The sequence below is a fragment of the Desmodus rotundus genome, chromosome 8 (genome assembly GCF_022682495.2).
Source record: "Desmodus rotundus isolate HL8 chromosome 8, HLdesRot8A.1, whole genome shotgun sequence".
Classification (NCBI taxonomy): Eukaryota; Metazoa; Chordata; class Mammalia; order Chiroptera; family Phyllostomidae; genus Desmodus; species Desmodus rotundus.
Window position 1 is genome coordinate 99,588,110 of NC_071394.1, and position 24,534 is coordinate 99,612,643.

Sequence of the window (24,534 nt, forward strand, 5' to 3'; positions counted from 1 at the left end):
ACAGGAATCGCCCTCACTGCCCACCTGGAGAGGTGGTGGGCAGAGCCAGACCAGGCAACCCGGGGCCTCGCTGGGACGGGGGAGGCGGTCCGGTTGTAGTAAAGAGGTAGGCACAGACCACGGCACGGAGGAATAAGCACATTAATGTGGCTGCAGGATCAGAGTGGCATTAGGTGGGTGGACGGTGGGGCACACGGAGGCCTTGTCCTCTGCCCCACCTTCAGTGGGCGGCATCGTGACCACCAACCAGAAGCCTGTCAGAACTGCAGAATCTGGGGCCCCACCCAGCTCTACTAAGTCAGAATCTGCATTAGCAAGAACCTCTCACTTGACTTGAAGGCACCTTAAGGTGTGAGAAGCACTGGTGACAAGTCTATGGGGAAGGCCCACTTTGTAGGTGTGAGAAGTTAGGAAACTTAGGCCCAGGAAGTCCGGCCAGTAAGTGGAGAGACCAGCTGTCTCTGGTCTCTGAAATGCTGAACCCCGTTGCTCTACGGTCTGAGCCAGGGTAGCGCCAGGGTCTTGGCATGTGGGAGGAGGCACTGAGAAGCCGAGGAGGGTCATCTCATGTGGATGTGGGGCTGGGGCCACACCTATGTAAATTCTGCCCGAGCTCCAAGGCTGCTCCCTGGGAAGCCGTTCAGGCCCCTCCACCCACACGCAGAATTCTCCTCCTGAACACCTATGTCTGCCCTCATTGGCATCAGGGTTCTTCAAGGCAGACCCATAAACTGCATTGAATTCTCACTCTCATTCCTGGCAAGGTGCGTTTTCAAGGGGGATCGGAGGCCTGGGTTTTAATTAGCAGGTGACTTTGATAAGTCTTCCCAACTTCCTGGCCCATTCAGCTCCCACCTGTAAAATGGGGTCTGGCACCTCCTGCCGAATGGCATCTGTTCCAGCCCCAGTGCCGGGGGCCTGCCCTCACCCTCCTGTCAGATCCTGAAAAGTGGAGACTGGCTGCCTCTTCCCTCTTCCCTTTCTTCCAAAGGTAGCAGCTAACGCACAGCCAGGCCTAGGAACATCTGTTTGGAGGTGGATGCTGACCTCACGCCCACCGCCTCAGCAGCTCATCTCTGCTAACCCTACACGTGGGCACAGCTGGCGGGGACGCTGCCTGTTTGGACATCCTTGTTGACATGCTCACCAGGCAAGTTACCACTGAGAGCTACAAACCACTCGAACCAGACGATTAGTAGGAAACCTTTAAAACTGCTCCTGGTGACGGCTAAACATGATCAGCTCATTTGTAACAAATTCACAGTGGCCTTTGAACCTCAGGTGGCATTTCCATTGTGTATATTAAAGAGAGAAGAGTCAAAACCCTTCCAAACCAACATATTCCCTGGTGTGAAATCCTTTGGACCCAAATTTAGTAACAAAAACTATTTCCACATTTAATAACACTAAGTAATTGTACCATCTATGGGAGCTGTATGAGCTGTAACTGACAAATTTTAAACCCACCTGTTTCAGTATCTACTCTGTACCAGGCACTAGCCCACTCACTTTGTATATATTATCCATAAACCTGATGCCTGATGGCAAAGTAAATTTCTATCACTATTATGATACAGCCACGCCAAGGAAACCCGTGCGGCTGCTAATAAAGAACGAGGCAGCTCTATGTTAATCGTATTAAACAATCACCGAGACAGAGTAAGGGGGGAAAATGAGGTGCAGAGCAACGTTCGCAGTGTGGTCACATTTGTGTAAAGCGTCGGTGACAAGATTCTGCAAGGACACATGGAAGACTGCTGGGGGTGGCTGCCGTCAGGGAGAGGAGCTGGGGAGCGGCGGGCAGTGGCGTTTTACTGGACACCTTTTGGTAGTGTTTGAATTTGCTGCCCATATGCAGTTTACCTTTGAGAAGTAAATGCATCCTATTTTTAAATCCTTCTGTGTCCACTTCCCCAAGTGTGCCTCCTGAGTCACTCTCTGTGCCCCGAGAAACTTCATATCCATCTGGGGAAAGAAGGCAGACTCCCATGAAAGTGAGTGAATGGGGTTGGGGTGGGGGGGTAGAAATTAGTGCTGAATGTGGGGACAGAGCCCGGAGCTGAGGGCTGGCAGGGGACTGGAGTCAGGACAGAATGATAGGGCAGGAGCATGAAGGGGAGACCTGGTCAGGAGGGAAGAGGCACCGAGTCCAGATGTCAGCAAGGCTGTGGGGACCACAACACCCAGAAGACATGTGGAGTGGAGCAGGAAGGTCGTGAATTCAGCGCAGACTGGGAGACAGCTCTGGCAAGGGGATGGCGTCCTTGCAGTCATCCTGGTGGAAAACTCCCTCTGGCCTTCATCAATACCGGGAAACCTGGCTGGCTGCCAACCTCTTCTGCTGAGCCACTGAGCCAATAAATAGTTGTTGGCAGATCAATTAAACCATCTAGGAACTACATCAGGAAATACAGTTTCTCTGACTTGATTTGGACAGACAAGCCCACTCTGCCAGTTAGGCCTGAGAACCTATGGTTCCCACTCTCCACCCCGCAGAAAGCCAGCCCAGGACACCTGTCCTGTGGAATCAGGCCCTGCTGGGTGGGCAGCATGGAGGCAGAGCTGGCCCAGGCTGCGGGGGCAGGGCACAGGGGTGGTTATGACCTGGGTTTAGGTCCAGCTCTGCTACCTGCTGGCTGTGTGGCTTTTCGCAAATTCTTCACCTAAGAATCAGTTTCCCTTTTCATAAAATGGGGATAGTAATAGTCACATTGCCTCAAGGTTTATTATGTGAACAACAACAAAAAAGAATAAAATGAGTACAGCACTTGGCTCAAGGCACGAAATATGGGTGGTATCTTTAAAAATGTGTAATTATTTTGACCCCCAAATCAAAGCCGCTCGGGATGCCATGCCTGCTTTTCTCTGTCTGTGGCTCTTTTCCCCTTCCTGTGTCACTCACCACCCACGAACTCCAAGACAGGAGACAAAGCCAGTCTGTTAGCCCTCCTGGCAGCCAGCGTGGAGGAGGAGCCAGGAGCTTGAGCCTAGGAGCGATTCTTGAAAGCAGACCAGAACTGATTCTGAAGGCCAGGCCCACCCCAGGGGCTGCATCCTTACAGCAGTTGGGACATCTTCAGTGACATGATTCCGTTAGCAATCAAAGCATGGCTGATTCACAGCCACTGCTGGGATTGGCTTTATGCAACCAGCTCTTTGGAACACCCTGAGGAGTCCTGTGCCGAGCCAAGAGCTGTGAGGGCTGGAGATGAAACCGGTGGGAGGAGGAAAAACAGGGACAGCATCTCAGGGCCTCATACAAACTCATGGCTGAAGGAAAGGGTTCCCCCCTCTGCTGCACCTGGCCAGGGGAAGCAGCCTCTTCTGTCCCTTGTCCTCTTGCCTTGTCTGCAGACATCTCCACAGGGGGCCCCTTGGGCCAGTCTGCCAACTGTGAAACCTGGTTCCCCCAGTTGCTAGCTGTGTGACCATGAGCAACTTACTCAAACTCTCTGTGCCTCTATTCTTCATCGTAAAATGAAGATGATAATACAGGCATTAGCTCAAAGAGTTGTCACAAGGATTAAGTGAGTTAGAATTTGTAAAGTGCTTAGAATAGAGCCCAGCACAGACTAAGCCCTCTATTAGTTTTTGCTGTTGTGATGTTAGTTATTGCGGTTGTTATGATTTGGGCCCTGGAGCCTGTCATCGGGAGACAGCCTGCCCATTGGCCTGGCCTCGGTTCCAAGTTTCGAAGCTCACTCAGGAGGCAGAGCCCCTGGGCGCCTTGCAGCTCTTTACAGTGAACCCAAGATGCTGAGCCGTTTCACTTCATGGCAAAGCTAAAGAAACACATTTGCGAAGGAAAGAGCACTTCCAGGAGCTCTTGCCTTCAACACACATTCTTCAGAGTTAAATGTGGTTTGCACTTTCTAAGTCTTGCTTTTACAGTCATAAAAATTCAAAAATGGAGAAAATGGTATCCATTAACTTGCTTTAATCACATTAGAAGAGAAGCCTCTACGAAGGCCATTTTTGCTTTAATCCATAGGTGAACCCCAGGACCTGGCAGCCCAGCTCACCTAGTTAATCAAAGAAATGAGCACCAGTTTCTGCGTGTCTGCTCTGCGCCGGCGAGCTCCATCAGGCCCATTTTACGAGGGAGAACCAAGAGGTTCGGAGAGAGGAGGCGGTCATTGTCCATGGCCTCCTGCAGAGTGCTGGGGCCTGTGAGGGGCCCTGGGCAGAGGCCTGCCCCACAATCTTGTGGGGAGCAACCCCAGAGGCAGCTCCACCTTTCTGTTCCTAAGCCTGTCTCTAACTGAGGCCACATCCCAGTAGGGTCTGAGTTTGGGGACCTGCCGACTTTCCACAATGAGTGTGGCTCAGAGCTCTCCTCATGCACAGAACACCACCTTGGGTTACCTTCCCCGCCCAGCTGCTCCCTAGGGCCAACCCTTCCCAAAGCCCAGGCGCCCACTGGTGGACTTCAGCCCCGGTCAGCAGGTACGGGCATCACAGAGCGCCTTCCCAGCCGGCCCCTGTCAGACTCCCTGCAGCCTGTGCTCTGGCCCACCCTGTTGTCAGGGCTTGTCCCATGGATCATGGGCCTTTGGAAGCCCAGAAGCTGGGTTCCCCCTTTCTGAAGATATACCCTGCCCGAGATAGAGGACACTATTCCCATCTGGGAATAATGTGAGGCCAGTGCCACAGCAGACAAGTCAATCCTGTCACCGAAGGGAAGATGCTACAGGCTTGTATCACATGACATCCTGGACTCCCCTTGAGTCCTGGCTGGGTAATCCAGCTTCAGTCAACCTTCAGCCAACAAAAATCACCACCAGCGGGGAGGATGGAATACGCCAAATTTCAGTCTCATCAAGTCTTTGGCCATCTGAAGGACTGAGGAGCTCGAAATGCCCCAAACACAATTGTCCTTTCCCACCCAGACTCACACACTAAGCAGCGTACCACGGAGGACGCCATGGCTTGACTTCTCCCAATCCTATCATGCATGAAAGAGCCACTGGCTGCAACCTTATTAAAAGCTTAGCTTTGTACTGAAAACTAAGCAACAGATTAATACCCAAGGGAGGCCTTGGGGGCGCAACCATTCACTGGCTCAGGTAGCTCCAACAGAGTATCAACATCAGTCTTTAATCCCAGCTACCATGTCAATGGTAGCTGCCACTGCATGAGATCTCACAGTAGCTATGAAAGGGATCTGATACTGTCCCAATTGACAGATGAGTAAAATGAGAAGTAAGGCTTTAGAGTGATTGATTTACCAAAGACGCAAGACCGTATAAGGCACACCAGACTCAAGAGCTGCTCACCAAGTCCACCTGTCCAGTCCAGTGATCAATTCTGGCAAGTAACTTTGCCAGTTCTGTTTTAAGAGAGTGTTGATGGAGTTGCTTTTCCCAGCATGGAGGTTCGCCTGGTCACCATGTCTGTGAGGGATCCAGACATCCCCCACAAGGCACTGGGAGGACTAAACTAGCCTTCTCAGGACACACTCATCTGCTCCTGGATTTAACCAGTTAATTAGAGTAAACAGAACAGCATTGCGCCATTCAACAGCAATCTTAGTCCAACAGCCACGGAAATAAAACATGAACAGGAGTGTCTCCAATTACACCGGAGAGCTGAGCACACCGGCCACAGTCCGGTGGCCTGCCACTCTTGCAAAGCCAACCTGCCCTGGGCTGGGATAACTGTACACCTTACTCGAGTAAATCTTGTTCTTCACTCCTTTTTCTTGAGTGTTACTTTCGGTCCCTCAACTTGATGAGGAAGCATGAAGAAAGCGTGAGCCTCAGAGGCTGACAGACCTGGGGAGACCTGGTACTAGCTCTCTGCGGCCCCACTCTTCGGCCTTCTCATCTCTGAAATGGGGGCAATTATGTCTCTCCCTTAAAATGAAGAAAGTGAAATTCCAGCCTTCGGTGCTCACCTCTGTGCGCTTCGTCAGGGGTGTGGCAAGACGGCTGTTTGGACCAGGAGTGTGTGAGCCCACAAGTTCCCGCCATTGCTGTGAGACAGGCATCTGTGCCCCCAAGAGTGACCCCACCCTAAGACCAGTAACCACCCCTGTTATTGCTGCTTCACAGAACAGTTGTGCATATTTAATGAGACGAGACCTTAGAATTGCTAGGGGTCAAACCCAGCAGCCATTATGGGCTTGTCTACAGCCAGCAAGGGTGTTTTTTTGGCCTACATGGTGTTTTCCATGGTGGCCAAGTTTAAAATTGGGATAGTTCATATAAAATCTAGGTTTCTGGGTCCTCTTGGAAACACCAGAAGATTCCACAACTTGTAGCTCTCATTCCCCTAGAGAGACAGCTGCGCCTTTAATAGTTCACCAGGAAGAGCTGGAGTTTGGGTGTACAGTTCTGCATACAGTAGGTGGTCAATAAATGATAGCTGTTGTTATCATTATTTGTAATCCCTTTATCAGTAATTTGAGTGCATGGCATTCAAGGCAGAGACTGTGGCTTCTACTTCCCATTCTGCTTCTGCTGTGAGCAGGAGGCTGGGCACTCAGCAGACATCATTTTGCATAATTCCCGTACAGACTGAATGATTCAAAATTAGCGTCAATGCCCAGAGCCCTTACTAGGTGCCCATCACTGTTCCAATCACTTCACATACATTATCTTACACCATCTTCAACAAAACCTTGACCTAAATTACTAACATTGTGCTACACTTTCAGTAAGGAAACTGAGTCATGGCCCAAGATCACTAAGCCAGCAAAGGAGAGTTAAGAGTCAAACCCAAGAGCCTGGCCCCAGAGTCCACCTTCTGGTTACACTCTACACATGGCAGGGTTATCCCAAGTGCTGATGAAGGGCGGGGCCTCACGCGCCTCTGACCTCCCTTCCCAACAACCCTAGGGACAGGCAGACTCCGGAACCTCCCTACTCCCCACCCAGGCGGTGCACTTACGGTCAAGGCCGTTGATGTAGCGCATGGTGACTTCACAGTGGCCCCACACAGCACTCACCACTGGGTACAGCTTCTTGCCCTTGAGACCACGAAAGGCCACACCTAGGTATTGGCCGTCCACAACGAAGCTGAGCGTGCCCTCGTCCATGTCCAGCACCACAAGCAGCGAGTCCGGCAGTGCGAAGGCCTCATCGGGCCCCAGGAAGGCCGGGTAGGCCACTCCGGGCCTGTTCTTGCCATCATGGTAGAGGCGACTGCGGCCCAGGTCCCAGCCCCACGACTCAGCGTCACTGCCCACCAGCGCCGTGTAGCCTACGGAGTGCAGGGGTGCCCGAGCCGTGGCCACACCCACGACCGCGTGGGTGCCTCGCTGCCGAGCCGGCCAGTGGATCTGCCAGGCGTGCAGGCCGCGGGCGTGGCCCACCTTGCCGCGGATGCCGTCAGTGCTCTGGGCCACTGGGTGGCGGTGGAAGGTGAGCCGGTCATCATCCTTGACGAAGACATTGAGCGAACGGTCCTCAGGGTTCCACGCGTGCCGCAGCTGCACAGCCAGCCCTGCCGCAGGCATGTCCAGCAGCTGGTCCAGCCGCGCCGGCCGCCCGGGCTCTGCGCTCCGCAGGTCCCGCTTGGCTGGCCTTAGCGCTGGCTCTCGAACCTCTACTGACTTGAGGCTCCCCGAGAGCTTCTGGCCCATGGCTCACTGCCTGGGGGGGCTGCTGATGCAGGCCACCGCTACCTCGTGGGAAGCGCCACTCCCCGCAGTCGGGGATGGGCCAGGGGCCTGGGAACCAGGCTTCCGGACGGTGTGCCTCCACAGCCTCTACGGGGCTGGGGCAGGGACCCAAGCTCCTAGAAGGAAGCAGAGGGCACAGGTTATAGCAGCAGCATCCACGGCCATCTATGCCCATGCTTTGGCTGAGTGCTTTCCATGCATTAATAATAACTAATTAATATAATAATATCTGGCACTTACCTAGAACTTGCCATATGCCAGACACTGTTCTAAATTATTTACATTTATTAGCTCATTTCATCCTTAAACCTCCTTATAAGACATACTCACTATTCCCATTTTATAGAAGAGAAAACTAAAAGAGAGAAGGTAAGTAATTAACCAAAGTCCTACACCTAATAAGGGGCTGAGCCAAGATTCAAACCGAGCCCACCTGGCGTCAGAGTCCATGTTCTGGACTAGGAGCAATCGTAGGTCATTTCAATCTAGAAAAATGGACCGAACCCAGAGAAGTTAAGTGCCTTGTCCAAGATCACAGAGCCTGGAGAGGAACCCAGATGCATTGGATTCCAGAGGACAGCCCTGGGCCACGGCTGAGGGGAAAGGCTGAGGGGACACAGTTGCCTAAAACGTGTAGGATGCGGACCTGTTGTCTCCTTTCCTTGGCTGCCCTGGGAAGCCTAAATGCCATCTAAGGTGCAGCCAGGGTTGAGAAGGCAGACGCAGAGTGAGGATCCAGCACGATCACCCAGGGACATGGACGCCGACACACGGCAACCATCTAAGGATGGGGTGGGGCCTCCGTGAGAAGGTGAGCAGGAGGCAGGGGGATAAGCGGGGTAAGCGAGCTGGTGTCCGGGCTCTGGAACCAAACAGAACGGCATCCCAACCCCTCTCTCCATCTCTTAGCTGTGTGTCCACAGGAAGGTCTCTTGGTCTCAGCCTCTCCGAGACTCCAGTTTCCTCATCTGTGAAATGGAGATAAAGTGGCTCCCTCTAGGTGATGTGGGAATCTGAGACAATAACATAAAGGGCTGGCCTGAGACTCTGAGGGCAGGTTTTCCTCTCTGGCTCTGTCCTCCGGGCATCCCAAATAAAACCTTTCCCTTTGGAGGGGCAAGCTCTTCTATGGGCACATAAAACACCTTAATAGCATTAACTCCGGAAACCTCCTCTGAGGCAGGGTCCTAATTTTTCAGGGAGGAGGACTTGGCCACTCACACTAGGAGACCAGCCAGAGCCAGGGTGCTTGGATGGGCCCTGGTGCAGGATGAGATGGAGAGCTGAGTCCTGCAGCCTATCCAGAACAGAGGCCTGTGCCCTCCCCACCCTGCCTGAGTGTTGCTGGGCTCAGGACAACTTCCCGAGACAGACCAGGAGACAGGCGTTTTTCTTCCCCTGCTCAGCCTGGTCACGGCCTCCCACCCAAATGGTGGCACACTCCCAGCCAAAGTGCAGGTGGAGAGGGAAGGAACCCTGCTGCCACACAGCACAGGTGGGGATGCTGTGATTTTCTCTTTTTAACCCTCCTATTTTATTCTCAGTTCACATTTTCTTTCCTTTCTATGGTGAGACCCCAGCTTCAGCTCATGCCAACTCCATCCAGAAAGCTCTGGCTCATGTTTAACCTGGAGGAATACCAGAACACATAAAAAGGAAAATTCATAACACCAGACAGTTCTAAGATAGCAGAATAAAGTTATGCCTTTTCATATCCCAAATCACCCAAAATAAAGGAGAAATTCTATCTTCGGCAAAACTGGAACACATTTGTAACCTGAACCACAACTTATAAGGAGAGGCTGCCAAAAGCTATGAAGATCAAATGGGATGTGAGAAATCACCTACAGAAGACACCTGTGGCTGCAAAGCTTGGGTAAAGTGGGCAGATCTCTATTAGCTGGCACTTCCTGAGGGGAAAAAAAACCCCAATGATTCCTAATCAGGAACAATGGGAACAGGGTATGTGGTCTGGCAGTGGGAGCTGCCTATGACATCCAGGTCACCCTGAAACATGGACATGAACATAAGTTAACCATCTGAGGGATGGGGTACAGTCTCCATGGGAAGGTGAGTGGGAGACAGGGGGCAAAGGGAGGAAAGAGGAGGACAAGGCTAACAAAGAAAACCATAGGCCAGCCATCTTTGTAGGGAGCAGTGTGTTGGTGAGGCGGAGCAGGACAGGGACCTGAATTGGGAGAAAGAAGGCTGTAGCTGCAGGTCTCTGCTGTCTGGGTAGAAGCCAGAAGAAATCCCTGTCATGGTCCTGTGAGCAAAATTACCAGGAGCCTGGGAGCAATGCTACTCTCCTAGAATACTCCCATGAACCTCCCTACATACGGCCCGTGAAATGCTGACCTGAGAAGGTTTGCCTCTTTCAAAGAGCGACCCGCGTGCAATGTAGACAAAGATGCTAGAGGAGAAATAAAGAAGGAAGAGAACGGAAAAAAAGTATGACAAACCAAAAAACTCACCAGAAAAAAGCTGTCACAAAGCAGATAAAAGTATTGACCAAATTTGTAAGCTAATTTTATGATCACTTATTTCAGAAGGGAGACAATTAAGTATAGTCTTTAAAAAAAATTAATGCATTTTACATAGTTCTAAAGGCTACCTCCAACCAAAGACACAAATTTTCTAAAAATACAAACACAAATTTTCCTGTTGTCAGAGGGAACACAAGAAACACAAAACAGATTGTAGCATGAAAGATTTTGTTTCGAAAAGCAATAGAAGCAAAGACAAAGACATAAAATATGCTAGGAAAACTAAGACCAAATACCAGCTGTGTCAATGAATGGCCACAGGAAAAACTACTAAAAAGAGAGGAGTCTAAGATTAGAGAATAAAACCCCCAATAGTGTGCTTCCTACAAGAGACACCCCCCAAAGCAAAGTGATTCGACAGTTTTGAAAATAAAGGAAGGGCAAATATATACCAGGTAAGTGCTACATCAAATTAAACAGGCACTATTGCTTTAACATAGTCAAGTAAAGTTGAATTCAGGGTAAATGGTTTTAAATGAGACAAAGAAGAACACTTTACAATAATAAAGAATATGATCCGTAGTCGAAGATCTAACACCCCAAATAACAGCACCCACATTCAAAGCAGAAGCCACGAGAAGCACAAGGAAGGACAGGAAGATACACAGTAGAGGCAGGTGATTTTGATTCACTTCTTTTAGTTCCTGACAGATCCAGGGACCAACTTAGGTAAAGAGAGCGAAACCAAAGTTGCATAATTAAAAGATAATTTTAATTGACATATATTTCAAAAACTTGCCCATATATTAGGCCACAAATAAAACCCCAGCAACAAAGCTGAAATAGTACAGTAACTGATAACATAGAATCTAATCACTCTATCACTTGAACCTTTTTTGAAACTTTCTTTTGGTTACTCTACTCTATTTATATCCGCGTTACAAGTGATTGGCTTACCAAGCGTAATGGGAAATTCCCCTCAGGGACCAGCAGCGGTCTCAGGTGGCATCCGCGGGCCAACCTGCTGGAGCACCTCTGCTCCTACCCACTCGCACACCTTGGCACTGCTGTCGCATTGCTGCAGCCAGCCATCCTTGGGCTACTGCGGCACTTCTCAGGCTTTATGAAAACCTTCACTAATTTTTCTTTGCATGACAGGTCTCTGTCCTGTCTGTCCCGGAGCAGTTTTTCCAATTCGAATGTGACTATGGTATAAACAGTGAAGTGACTAAAAATAAATAAAAAATAAACTCTCTTTTAAACCTAGGTTTTTAAAAAAAATCTATGTAAAAAGTGAATAATACCCAGAAAACAAGAATAATCAGAAATATTCCATGTATTAGAATCCGTGGGATCCCACTAAAATAGTGCTCGGAGGAAGTCATAACTGTTTTACTTATACTAGTAAATCAGAAAGAATGGAAATACACGAATGAAGCGTAATAAATTAGAAAAACAACAGAACTGATCAAAAAAATCTGAGCACTGGTGTTTTTGGGGAAAAAATACCACAAAAAACAAACCAAGAAGACATATAAACCATCTAATCCAATCATTTAGTCCATATTATATTATTGTATTGTTATTATCTATTATATTAATCTATCATGCTGATAGTACATTCCCTTGATATGATACAATGAAATAGTACATTTCCTCTGTGCTCCTACTCCTCCAAACCCGTAGGTCTGATAAGAAGAAAAACGTAGGACAAATTCCCTCAGAATACCTGACCAGTCCTCCTCCAAACCGTCGTGGCCGTCACAGACCAGTCTGAGAAACTGTCACAGCTGAGAGGAGCCTAAGGAGACACAACTACCAAATGTACTGTGGTGTCCTGGGTAAGGGCCGGAACACAAGGAGGACAGTAGGTAAAAACTAAGGAAGTCTGAATGAAGTGTGGTCTTTAGTTAATAACAATAACCAATATTGGTTCATTAGTTGTGATAAATGAACCATAATAGGGGAAACTCGGTGTGAGTATATGGAACTCTGTGTGCCGTCTGCTTAGTTTTTCTATAAATTGAAAACCATTCTAAAAAATAAAGTCTATTCATTGAAAACATTAATTTCTAAATTTTAGATAATACAAAACATGTACAAAAACTTAAAATCACCTTCTATCTCATTAACCAGATATAAACATTGTTAGTATTTGGATATATTTCATTTTATTCCCTTTTTTGTCTACAAAACATTAGTGAATTTTCTTTTAAAAAATTGGCATCATGGGCCTTTATTCAGGTCATCTCACTTAAAAATTTAATAATTACCATTTTCATATATCACTAAATATACTTAATGCATGACTTCATGACTAAAAAATAATAAAACACATACACTACTTAATCTGGTCATTTAAGAGAGAGGGGCAGAAGACACAAATATGTTAAATATGAAATGAAAATGAGAAATAACCAAGCGGCATAGCAAAAAACACTCACCAAAGTAGTTAGACTTGTTTTAAAACGAGATATGTGTAACACAAATCATAAATATGACAAACTCCTACAAGTGAGTAAGAGCAACCCAAATACCAAATGGGAAAGAATACAACAAACAGCTCACACAAAACACCAAGCATCTCCTTTGAAAAGATGGTCTGTCTACCACATGCAAAATACTGGGCTGGCCAAAAGGTCCACTACACTTTTTGTGTAAAATAAAAGGCATCTTTTTCATTTCACCAATAACTTTACTGACTTGGATATTTTGAGTATGTTGGCTCTCTCCTGCTATTGGCTTCCAGTGGGTAGAGGCCAGGGGAGCTGCTAAACATCTTCCAGTGCATAGGACAGCCCCACAGCAAAGAATTATTTGGCCCAAACGTCAATAGTACAAGAAACTTTGCAAACCACTTTTGACATGTTTGATTAGTCACAGCACTTTTCCTACACACCGCACAAATCTTTTTTTTTGCATTTCAATTGCGTTTTTAGCTTTCTTGAAATGAGCATAATATGCCGAAAATGGTGCATATTTTCTTCCTTCTTCGATATTAAAATGGCTGCGCAAAAATTCACCAGTTTTGACAAGTTATTTTTTAAATGTACGCTGATGTGACGGCTGTCACAACACAGTCTAACAAAATTGTTTCAAATGAAGTTAAAGACAACTAAGCACTACCAGAGCCACTGTATGGAAAAAAACATAATGGAGTTTTTGCCAACCCAATAAAAGAGACTAGTTAGAACTACAGTGAAATGCCATTTTGGTGTGTCAGATTAGTGAAGATCAGAAAGTTGGATAACGTGTTCTCGGAGAAGCAGATAGGTTCCTACATTGCTAAACGGAAGGTTCAATGGTGCAACCTCAGCAAATGGCAAATTAGCATCATCTCTTGGAATTACAAATGCACATACCCTTTGACCTAGCAAGTCCACTTCCGGTATTTATTCAGATGTGCTCTCGAGTGGGTAAAACCACATATATACATATATGTAATATATCATGTATGTATTGCATAATATAGAACATGCAATACATGTATATATAAATTATCATACATGTTATATATATAAATATGCAGCATTGTTTGTAGTAGCAAAATATTGGGAGAAACCCCAAATGAACACGGGATAATTTTTTCTGCAAGAAGTTCTGCTTTTATTGCATTAAAGACTGCAAATGGTAAGACGAGAAATTATGATAAATCCGTATGATAGAAAACTATGCAGCTGGAGAAAAGAATGTACTGATATGGAAGATCCAACAGATGGATGAAGTCAAGCAAACGAGACGCGGTGTGCAGCATGCTCCCATTACTGTGGAGGGAGAGGGAGGCAGAAGGAAGGGAGGAGGAGGTGGGGTGTTTAACCCAAAGGGCTTCATCCAGCCCTTGAGCCTCAACCAGCTTATGAGAAATAAGCAAGATAACATGAAAGAGGCACAGGGCGCGTAGTGGGGATTCGATCAGTAGAACCAACATGTGCATCCAGGGTCCTCTCTGGACGTTTGCACAGACTGCCCCAGGGCACTGACTGGGAGGTTGGGGGGTTGGAATCTGCCACTTTGGTAATTCACTAAAAGGCTTCTCGGCTCTCATTCTAACAGGCCAGGAAACTGGGCTCCAAGAGGAAGCATGCAGACCAAAGTCACCTAGCTGAAAGCCAGCAGGGCCGATCCCACCCTCAGTAGTCTGAACCCAAAGTCCCCACTGCCTCCATTCTCCTGTGCTTTCTCCATCACTAACCTTAAATTACACTCTCACTCTGGGCCAGGCCGCATGATATCTGCTTCACAGGAACTAGGAAGTCTGAGTCCCTTTATTCAAAAGGAGAAAGAAGCTCCCACTGAGAGGTTCCCAGGAATCAGAAGGACGGGGAAGGACCCCAGGGCCTCAGTAGGACAAGCCTGTGCTTTACCATCTCCCTCCAAGCTTTTTAGAACAGAACCTTTTCATGACTCCCACCCAGGACACTTCTAAGGGAAATGTCCACAACCGTGCCACCTTTGTTGTTGTTGTTGAGGAGACAACTTGAACGTGTTTGAAAGCCACAGCCAAACAGCAGCTTCAGAGGAGACCCGTGCTGGGTCATTGAGGTCAAGGCACTCTCCCTCCTGGCTGCAGTCTCAGGGCCTCAAAGTCTCTGCCACCATCAGCAGCAGGCAGATCCTAAAGGCTGCCCACACCAGGGACGAGGCAAGGTGGACATGTAACAGGCAGCCCCTTTGTTGTTCCCCCCCACCCCCCAAGACAGAGCCTAGAACGGAGTGTTCATGAATAGCCATGCACTAAGGAAAACTAGTGACATCACAATATAAGGAAGGGCAAGGTTTGAATCCCTGCCTGTCCGTTGGGCTCCGGGCAAGGATTCAACCTCTCTGAGACTCATGCGAACAGTGCTGCTAACCATATGCTAACCTCGCCTGCCTTTGCAAGGACCAGGGTAGACATCTGTAAAGTCTGGGATGGTACAGGGCACCCACGAGGCACCTGGGGAGTGCTAAGGGCTGCTTTAAGTGGTGTATGTCCTCCAACATTGCCATTTGTACATCTGAATGCATCCTAAAGAAACAACCATGGGGGTGCACTAGGATTCAGCTACAGAAGAACCGTCAAGGGCAACAGGATCAGAATCCAGAAACAGAATGATCGGCTGAAGACACAGGGTCAAGGCTGGAGTTGGAAGACAGGAATCTACAAGTGCAGAGTCCCAACTCCTAAGCTGGAGTCACAGGTTAGTCTTCATATCTTTGTCTAGGTGTATGAGGCCCTGTGTCCATCCTTCCTCCCCTCCCCACTCCTGCCTGAGAGCCCCACCTTTTCCAGGAAGCCTGCCCATTCATTCCACTGGGCCTCCAGCTGCCTGCCCCACACCTCTGTCTACCCTGAGTCAGCCAGGACCTTCTGTTCCTGCTTATCTGCATTTTTCTACCCCAAGGGGTATTCCTCTGAGGACAAGAGGCTTTCACCTGGCTTCCTTGGTCCCCTCACTCACAGACACAGGCACAGAGCTTTAAAGGCAGGCACAGAACACGTATGGGTGTGGAGAGGAGACGCTGGGCTTTAGGGAAGTCTCATTTTTGCTCTCTTTAGCGGATGCGGCAGGAAAAGGGCCAGGTCTGGAGTCAGGAGGTGGTGACCCAGGGCCCAGTTCTGCCACGAACATGGTCACAGCCTCTGAGCAGCTGACTCTCAGCTGTGCCCAGGCTGCCCCTTTGTTATATGCTGCTGTGCACCCTTCCTGCTTCCAGTCCTCACTGGTTTGTTCAACAAACACTTAGTGAATGCCTGCACATGCCAGGCTCTGTGCTGCTGAGAGCTAGGGACACAGGAGTGGCCAAGTCAGGCTCAATCTCTGCCCACTCTCTCCAACCAAAGGCAGTAGACACTTGTCACATTTCTCTTTTTGTCTCCCCCACAGCATGTGGTACTGGGCCAGGCACACGGCAGATACAAGAGTTAACCTCCTGAAAGGAAGAACATTATCTCACAGCCCAGTAAGCACAGGGCATACTGAGCAATGCCTAAGGGAGCCTCCATCACATCCCCCGCAAACCAAACTCAATGTCTTAGGTCATACTTGGACTTCAATGAAGGCAGAGCAAGAAAACAAAAACTCAGATTGCCAATTGCCCTTCTCAGGACCCTGGCAAGTGTTGCAATTCAACAGGGAAATGAGCAGCCATGAAGCGCTGATGTGCCAGTTAAGGAGCCTCAGCGGTTTGCAAACTGTGACATTCGGTCTTCAGAGGCCCAGGACACAAAATTCTATTCTCAGAGGCCTGTCTGCTGGGCTCGCCCAGGCAGGGGGTTTGCCAGGCGACATGGCTGCCACAGGAACTGGTAAAGATGGGGTGAAATGCCCTCCCCTCGGTGCGGTCTTTGGCCTCAGACTTGCTGGGGTGGTGGATGGGTGTGGATTTCATTCTTTCTTTTGAGCAACAGAATGATGCGTCTCTGGGATCGGAGGCTACAGCAAAGTCTAAGACCCTATCACTTCCCTCTAGGGAGAGCTGGTACCAAAGGGGTCAGACCCACCTACAGGTCTGAATAATGACAAGGACTGTAAAAAGCAGTGCAGTTTGAAGCCGCTTGAATTCCTTTAATAGACTGCATACTGCTTTCAAATACAGACTAGCGCTTGTCAAACGCGAAGCCGGTCTAATCACACTCCCTGCCTAAGCTCCTCCACAGTCTTTCCACCGCTTTCAGGATCAAGTGCAGATTCCTAACCTTAAACCCTCTCAAAATGCCCCCCTATGCTCTCCGGCCCATCTTCCTCCCGAACCCCTTCACTGCCTCTCCACCAACCTGCCTGAATTTCCCAACAGACACACACAGGCCCCCACATCCATGTGCTGACAGGCTGCTGCTACGGTCCCTTCTCTCTCCCTGCAAACCCCACGAGCACACATCTGGGTAATGCATTCGCCTGGGGTATCAGCACCTCTGGGGACTCCCCACCCCTTCCTCCGCTCTCAGAGCCCCTGTACCTGTCTCCACCACAGACATCACAAGGGGCCATGATGTCTTCTTAGCTGTCTCCCTCCCATCAGCTGGGGGACAAGAGCAAGACTGGGTCTCTTCACCGAAGTCCCAGGACTCTGCAAGGCTCTGGTCCAGAGAAAGTGGTGGATGAATGTCTACCCACTGTACAAGCACGAACAAACGACCAGGAGCAAGCTGCTGCCTTAGAAAGCACTCCAGGAATCGGGAGCTGGGTCCTCCTTCCTCAATTTTCATCCCTGTACATTTATTTGTACAGACAATGAGACCTATGTGGACTGGTTCAACTGGGATATTTAAAGATTTTCTTAGTATGAATATTAAGTAGAGGGCTTGTTTTTTTTTTTAAAAGATGCTTATTCAGAATGCACCTGCTAATGATGAATGAACTAAAGAACCCCCCAGGTTTTGTTCATAGGCGTCCGTTAGCTTTCCCCCTTTATACACAGGCACAGAGCTCACACTGCAACTAGCTTGGCAAGACCTTTCTTCCCAAGAGCTTACAAAGAGAGCCATCTGTCCAGTTCCAGGTGAAACCATCGCCTGCCTGTCTTTCTGGAGCGTGAATCAGTGAGGCTTCCCCAGTCCCTCCTCCTTGTGGGGTTTCCATGGGAATCCTCCCACGCGTGACTGAGCCAGAAGCCCCCAAGGCGAAGCTCAGGCTGTCAGCCAACAAGAGCAGGGGATGGGATGAAGGTGGTTTGCTGGCCAGCATGCTCTGCAAGGTCATTTGAAAGAGACGCACCTTCCTGGCAGGCCTGGTCAACTCTGCAGCTGCCCCTGTGCCCAGAGGGCTGGCCCAGGCGTATGTACAGGACAGCTGGCCTCTGTGAGGCCCAGGACAGCTCAACCTGGAGCAAAGCTGGAGGTAAGGGGATGGCAGGGTGGGGGGCTGGGGTGTTGCATAATGGGATCCTCTTGGGAAGACCCTATGAAGAAAATAAATTTCTCTCCCAAGCTGAACTTGTCCAGTTGGTATAACTGGTTGTCTAAGAACCTGGGATACCTGAAAGAAAAGTGAACCTATTCAGCCCCAGACTTGATCTCGGATATCATAATGGGAACCTGCCGGGATTTCCAAAGGTTCCTCAGTTAATCCTGCAGGGTCTCTGGGATCATTTTTGAAACTCTAGGGGGGAAACTAGAGAGGAAGAGAGGGTGGTGAGGAAGTGGGGAGACAGGGAGACCTAGAGGGAGGCAGCGCCAGGTGGGAGAGGACACTTGGCTCCAGGAATCTGTGAGACTTGCAGATCTCAGTGTGTGGCTGACAGGTGAGCTGTCTTCGTGGCCCAGCTAATTGGATTAAGCCTCACTTTTTCTTGGAGAAAGCAGAGCCAGGTGCGTGACTTTGGAGCAGCTCTCTTCCTCTGGACATACCAGCACATGAAAATGTAGGGCTCACAGCAGCTTCCTGCTACCTTCTGGCTCCAGAGTCCACCTTGCCTGTCCCTTAAATGAGGTGACTTTTAGGTCACATCTTCAGTCTCTGCTCAGAGCTCTCTCTCCATGTGTCTTCTTTTAAGACTGGCATTTCCAGCCCTTGCAGATTCTCCCTAACTGGGTCTCTGGCCCTGCCTTCTCTCCTCAGCACCAATCCACCTACCTGGAAGCCTCTGGCCACCCCAGACTAGGGCTCCTTCAAATGACCTTGTAAAGCCAGCTGGCTTCTTTCTGCCGCAAGCCTCCCCCTGTAGGCACAGCCATCCTCTCCTGATGTCAGACATGGAGGCACCCACTGGCATCTCAGAATCCACGCACCCAGGGCTGACCCTCAGCCTCTTCCCTCTGTGGCATGCCAGGTTCCTCTCTGCACACCCTGTTTCTGCCAAGGATCCCCCATCTCTCAGTCTCTCTCACTCAATGTCTTCAACTTCCCTTGCCTGGATGACCACAATGGTCTCCTTACAAGGCTCCAGGACCCCAATCTACACCCCCCAAACCACCTTCCCCACCACCAAGGGATAAATCCGACCATCCTGCCCACCCATCTTCTCTTTCAACTCTTCAGGTGGCTTCTTCAAGGAGAAGTCGCACCCCTTAGCTTAGCACAGAAGAGTCCCAAAAACCTGCTCTGGCTTATTTCTCCCATGCCCAATCTCCCAGCGTGGCCCCCTGCAGACCAGTCACACCAGACTCCCCAGGCAACACATGCCTTGGTGTCCTGGGAGCCCTCCCACCTCCCCTTGCCTGGCTGACACTCATTGATCCCTATCCCAGACCCAAGCAGGCCAGGCAGCCTCCACAGCAGCCCTCCATCCTCCTGCATCCGACTTTGAAATAAAACAGAAACACAAACTGCAGAGATATTTGAGTGGAATGACTGACAAGTTGAATTTTGTTTGTTGTTTGGCAAGGGTAGCTTAAATGTCATTTATTACCACTTTTTAAGGAAGTTTAAAAAAAGGATCAATCAGAGGGCTATGCCCTTGTGTAAAGCATGTTTACACCATGCCACCGACACTTTGTCTAAGAACGCCATTAATCATCAGGACCTAAAATAAATGAAGGGTTTGGGATGAGGAGGGATTCCTCATCAGCCTGAGTGACAAGCTGCAGGATTTGGTTGGAGGGTAGAGGCGCCAAGGTGAGAGAATCTAGTGCCCGGATCTCCTCTTCCAAGGGTGCAGAGTGCAGTGACCAGCAGGGAAGAGGGTGGGCAGATACTGCATTCTCCTTTTAATAGCGTTTATTCCAGGTTCAGGCCTAACATTTCAAGTCTTCCTGATTTAGGCTCATCAGATTGAGGGGCAGGGCGGTGTGTGGGGAGGATGGGGGCAAAGATTCCTAGAGAGGAGAGAATTCCTACTTTCATCACCTCCCCCAGGAGGAGGATGGGAAAAAATGAGGAAAATGAGCTGGGAGAGATCAGAGTACTTGCCCAAGGTCACACCGCAGGCGGGTGGTGGAGGCAGAATTTGAACTCAAGCCTGACTCCAGAGCTGAGAGCCCTCCACTTCCTAGTGAAGGCCGCACAGAAGCGCCCTCCTCTCTCAGTCTGCAGCAGCCCTTGCTCCACGCTCCACAGCCTGGAGGTGGGAGCAGCCATCCCCCTCCCCGACGCCCCGCCCCGGCTTCTCCCTCTAGGGACAGGTTCTGGGCCCCGCGTTCTCTTCTGGCTTGGAGCCCATGGCGCGTTCTGTGCTACCCGGACCGACAGGTTTGCCGCGCTCCAGTCCTTGGCCTCCTCCCTCCTTCCCAGACCCCAACCCCCAACCCCCTGCCCTTGACTCCGGGAGCCCGCGATACCCTCCCTTCCTGAGCATAGCCAAGTTTGTCTCCAAGCAAGGCCAGGAACTGGCCAGGAACAGGGCACACTATCCCAATCACCCCAGCGTCAATAAAAAAAGGGGAGGGAGGATGACAGCTACCACTTCACCAGCGCCTACTGCGTGCGCACTGGCGCTTAACTTCCACCGCTCCGAATCCCCCAAACCCGATGAACAGGCCCCCACAACTTACGGTCCCCATTACAAAAATGAGGGAGATGCTGCAGCTCCGGAAAGTTGGACGGCACGCTTGGGCTCACACCGCTGATGATAATGCTAGTTAACATTTGATTGAGTGCTCCTACGTGCCAGGCACAGGTCTACACAAGCTACAAGCGTATATCCTGCCAATACCCCTAAAAGCCGGTACCAATATCATCCCCTCCTACAGTGAGGAAATCGAGGTTTGGCGACTTGCCCAAGGTCACCACCCACACAGTGAACGACGGATCTTGGACCCAAACTAAGGAAGGGTGACGGCAGGGGGTGGAGGGGTGGAGGAGAGAGCAATTTTTTTGTGTGTCGTCTCCACTACTACGAGAAGTAGCAGGCTTCGAACCTAAGGTTCCATGGGCCGGTCCCAAACGTCCCCAAAGCTGCGCGCAAACCACCGAGCTCCAAATGCTACAGCCGGCAGAGAGGACTGCCCGGGGACCCTCACGGGACCCAAGCCAGGAGCGCCAGCTGTGGGGAGTGCCGGCCCGCACGATATCCGCACAGCCAGATCTCGGCTACGCGCTCCCGCGCGCCTCAGGGCGCCCCTCACCAGATGCTAGAGAATACTCACCATAAAAGAAAGGGCGAGCGCCTGCCCAGGAGGAATCGCCAGCACTGGCAGGTCCTGGACTCTGGGGAGAGGCGTCTGCCTCCTCCGCCCACTCAGGGGCGCCCGATCTACCCTGAAGATGCAGGCTTGCTGCCCGGCGCCAGGGGGTTCGTCCTCAGGGCTCGTGCCCAGCAGTAGCGCCCCCTCTGCCCGGCAGGGTGGCCTGGAGTTGGAGCGTTCTTGGGGAAGTTGGCGCTCGGGAGCAGCGGGAAGGTGCGAGAGGTCGGGTTAGGAGTGGGGAAGCACCCTCCTGCGCGGATCCCTGGGACGCGCCGAGGACCTTGCTGTAGCCGCTCCGAGGGTCCGCGCCCGACACCGAGGGCAGCTAGTCCTGAGCTCAGGGCTCGTGGGCCGCGCCTCGGCCGCCGACCCCTGGCACGCCCTGCGTCTTCCCCCGCGCCATTAGCGCAGGCAGCGGTGGCTGGAGCTGGGGCCCGGGCCCGGGCTGCGGTGCGCTCATCGCCCTCCCCAGGGGTTGGGCGCCTTTGTGCACGGGGAGCTCCGGCCGCCGCGGCCAGCACTGGATGCTGCAGCCGCCACCACCTCCCCCTCCTCTGCCGCCGCCCGCTCCCCGCCTTCCCGGGCTGCCCGGAGGCTGCAGCTGAAAGCCGATCCGGCTGAGCTCATCCCTGAAGGCCACTAATCCAATAGCCGCGGAAGGCGCGGCCGCTGGGAACGCCCCTTCCCCCACCATCCCGCGCCCCGGCCGGGCCCGTCCCAGCAGCTCGGGCCGCTGCTGGCGCCACCACCTTCCCGAGGCCACCAGCTGGCGAGAGAGGGAAGTGGAGCCCGCGCCTGCTCCCCCGTGCAGAGTCGGTGGCGCCGTCGCCATTCACCCTCCCGCTTGCCTGCTCACTCCCTAACTCACGCACTCATTCATGAGCACGGGTCCTCCCCCATTCATTCAAGTGCGCCTGAAACACCAGGGTGGGTATCCCTGAGGGGGGAGGAGACACCCACGGTCGTTCCGAAGCGTTGGTGTCTTTACCCAAAGCACGCGCGAAATAGTAGCAGGGAAAAGAGGATCGTTTAATATCCTCTTACATAGACACAAATCCACACTTTATTTGTAAAGATCAAGCTCCAACTAATCTCTCGAAGTCCAATTTCATACTGCACTTGCTTCACAGGGCCTTCTGGCCCACCCGAAGTGAAGGGAAATGGGTCTCTTCCCTGCCGGGTACCAGCGTGGACGGTGGGCCGCTGCTTTTCGAGTTTGAGCTGAGAGATAAGGCAGAAGGTGAGGCCCTAGTGGAGGCCAAAAGGGTGCTTCTAGCGTCTGTGCTTCCTTGGGGAAATTGAAAGTTCCTATTCTGGAGGCCCTTGTCTGTGCTCGCATACTTGACTTCAGCTCCACTCCAGTCAGTTGGTCTGATTCCTCCCCTCCCCCACCTCTATCACTACCAGCCCTCTCTGGGCCAAGCACCAAAAAGCCTAGAGACAGAGCTCCCATTTCATCTGGGACACAAACAAGTAAAGACAGTGGAACTCGGTGAGGGAAATACTTTGATGGAGGCTGTGGGGCTCCTTTCCCAGACTGGGAAGGGCAATCTGGGAATGCTTCCTAGTGGAAGTGGCTACAGAAATCAGCTCCTGAGACAGGGGGACAGGATGGTCACAGCACAGAGCCTGTGGTATGACTGGAACAGAAGGTGATGGGATGAAGCTGGAGGGGTAAACAGTGGCTAGGGGCTTGGCGGCCATCCCAAGAGTTTAGCCTTTTTCCAAGATCATTTGGGGAAGCCTTTAACCAGGAGAGTGGCATTGTCAGATTTACATTCTAGAAAGATCTCTCAGCATCAGAGTGGATGGATGGAGGAAACCAGCCTGGAAGCTGCTGATAGCCCAAGCAAAGATGGCGATGTTTCATGAATCAGAACAGTTGTGGTGGGGTGACAAAAGGGCGTTTTGATCAAGTATCTGTTGCAATTATTCTACTGTTTTGTCGTTGCATTTGTACATCTGTCTCCCCCCTAATACTGTGAACCCCCAGGAGGGCAACTATCTGTACTTTACACATCTCTGGATCCCCTGTACCCAGCCGAGAACAGATGTTGAGCGGATGTAGTTGAACTGACCTGAGTGGCAGTCCAGACCTCCCTCACACTTACTTTCTTTCCAGGGATCTGCACAGCAGTCTTTCCTCACAGCTGTCACGAAGCTCCTGGAGCACCCACCCTGCAAGCTACTATGGGGTCAATGGATGTGGTTGGGGAGTAAGGAAAGAAAATCCGAGGGAAGAAGATCAGAAGCAAAGAGGAGTTTAAAGAAGACTGTCAAGCTAATAGTACACCAGCTCCTGGGTATCAGGGGAAAGAGCTTGCCATTTGGGGAGAAGCCAGGATATCCTGTGTAGGAAAACTCTGCAAATTAAGTTGAGTAGCCGCTAAAAGGGCTCCCAGTGATCCCCAACTCTTGGTTTCACACCCTGGTTTAACCCCTCTCCTTAGGTGTGGGCTGGACTTATTGACTTGCTTCTCACCAACAGAACACCTTGGAAGTGATAGGTTGTCCCTTCCAAGATTAGGTTATTGAAAAACTGTGGCTTCTGTTTGAGCATTCCTGAGTTTGGCTATCTGTTGTAGCGTTACCTAGTAGGTGTCACTAAGTGTTTCTCTTCTTGGGAAGATCTGCGGCACTCTTGGAATGCTTGAACTGAGGCAGAGTCATGCCTGGAGCGGGAGGTCCACTGCGGGCCATGCAGTGAGGGGTGGAGAACTGCTATTTATATTGCAAAGCTGTGCACCCCACCACTGCTTGCTTCTCCCAACAGGCATAGTTTATAATCTACTTACCAGGCTTTAGATATTGCAGTCTCAGTCTCCTTCTCTGTCTTCCACAAGGATCAACTGTGGTTTAACAGAAGTCAAGGAAAAAATCCTCAATTCTGAGAGAGTTTTGAGACTGAAGCTGCTTTGAGGATGTGCATGCCATGGAGGAGAACGGCAGTGTGTGAGGTCTGCGTGTCTCTGCCCTCCCTCCCTTTCTTCTTTTGAGCTCAACCTACAGTGTGCTGTTGCCCATAAGGTGCTCATCTCTCCGATCTTGTTCCTCTTAACAGCTCAGGCACCACCATGTCTTTCCCCAACAGCTGCAGCAGCCCCCTCCCCTCTGCCTTACTGCCAGAGCTGTCTTCATAAAGTAAAATCTCCCCTGCAACATCCTTCAGAGGCACCCCATGGCCCACGGGATGGTCTTCCCACTTCTTAGCTGAATCTGGCTCCTGTGTACTAGTCTCACTCCCCACATCTATTCTCTGGGTGAGGCCACATTGAAACCTTCTATGCAACTCCAGTGAGCCAAGCTCTTTCTCACTGACACGGGTGTTTGCACACACTGACCTTTCTGCGTGGTACAGACTCCCCAGGGAACTCTGATTC

The 24,534-nt window shown here is 50.7% G+C and overlaps 1 protein-coding gene across 1 annotated transcript in view; it reads right to left on the bottom strand.

Annotated features, from left to right (window-relative positions):
• Positions 1-21,678, bottom strand: part of SPSB4 (splA/ryanodine receptor domain and SOCS box containing 4) — a 71,265-nt gene extending 49,587 nt beyond the window's left edge. Inside the window, exons 1-2 of the mRNA XM_024556368.3 lie at positions 21,116-21,678; positions 6,892-7,740 (exon numbers count right to left, since the gene is read on the bottom strand). Of these exons, the coding sequence (XP_024412136.2) occupies positions 6,892-7,585 (694 nt within the window). The 5' untranslated portion in view covers positions 7,586-7,740; positions 21,116-21,678. The remainder of the gene's footprint in view (positions 1-6,891; positions 7,741-21,115) is intronic.
• Positions 21,679-24,534: the final 2,856 nt, after the last annotated feature.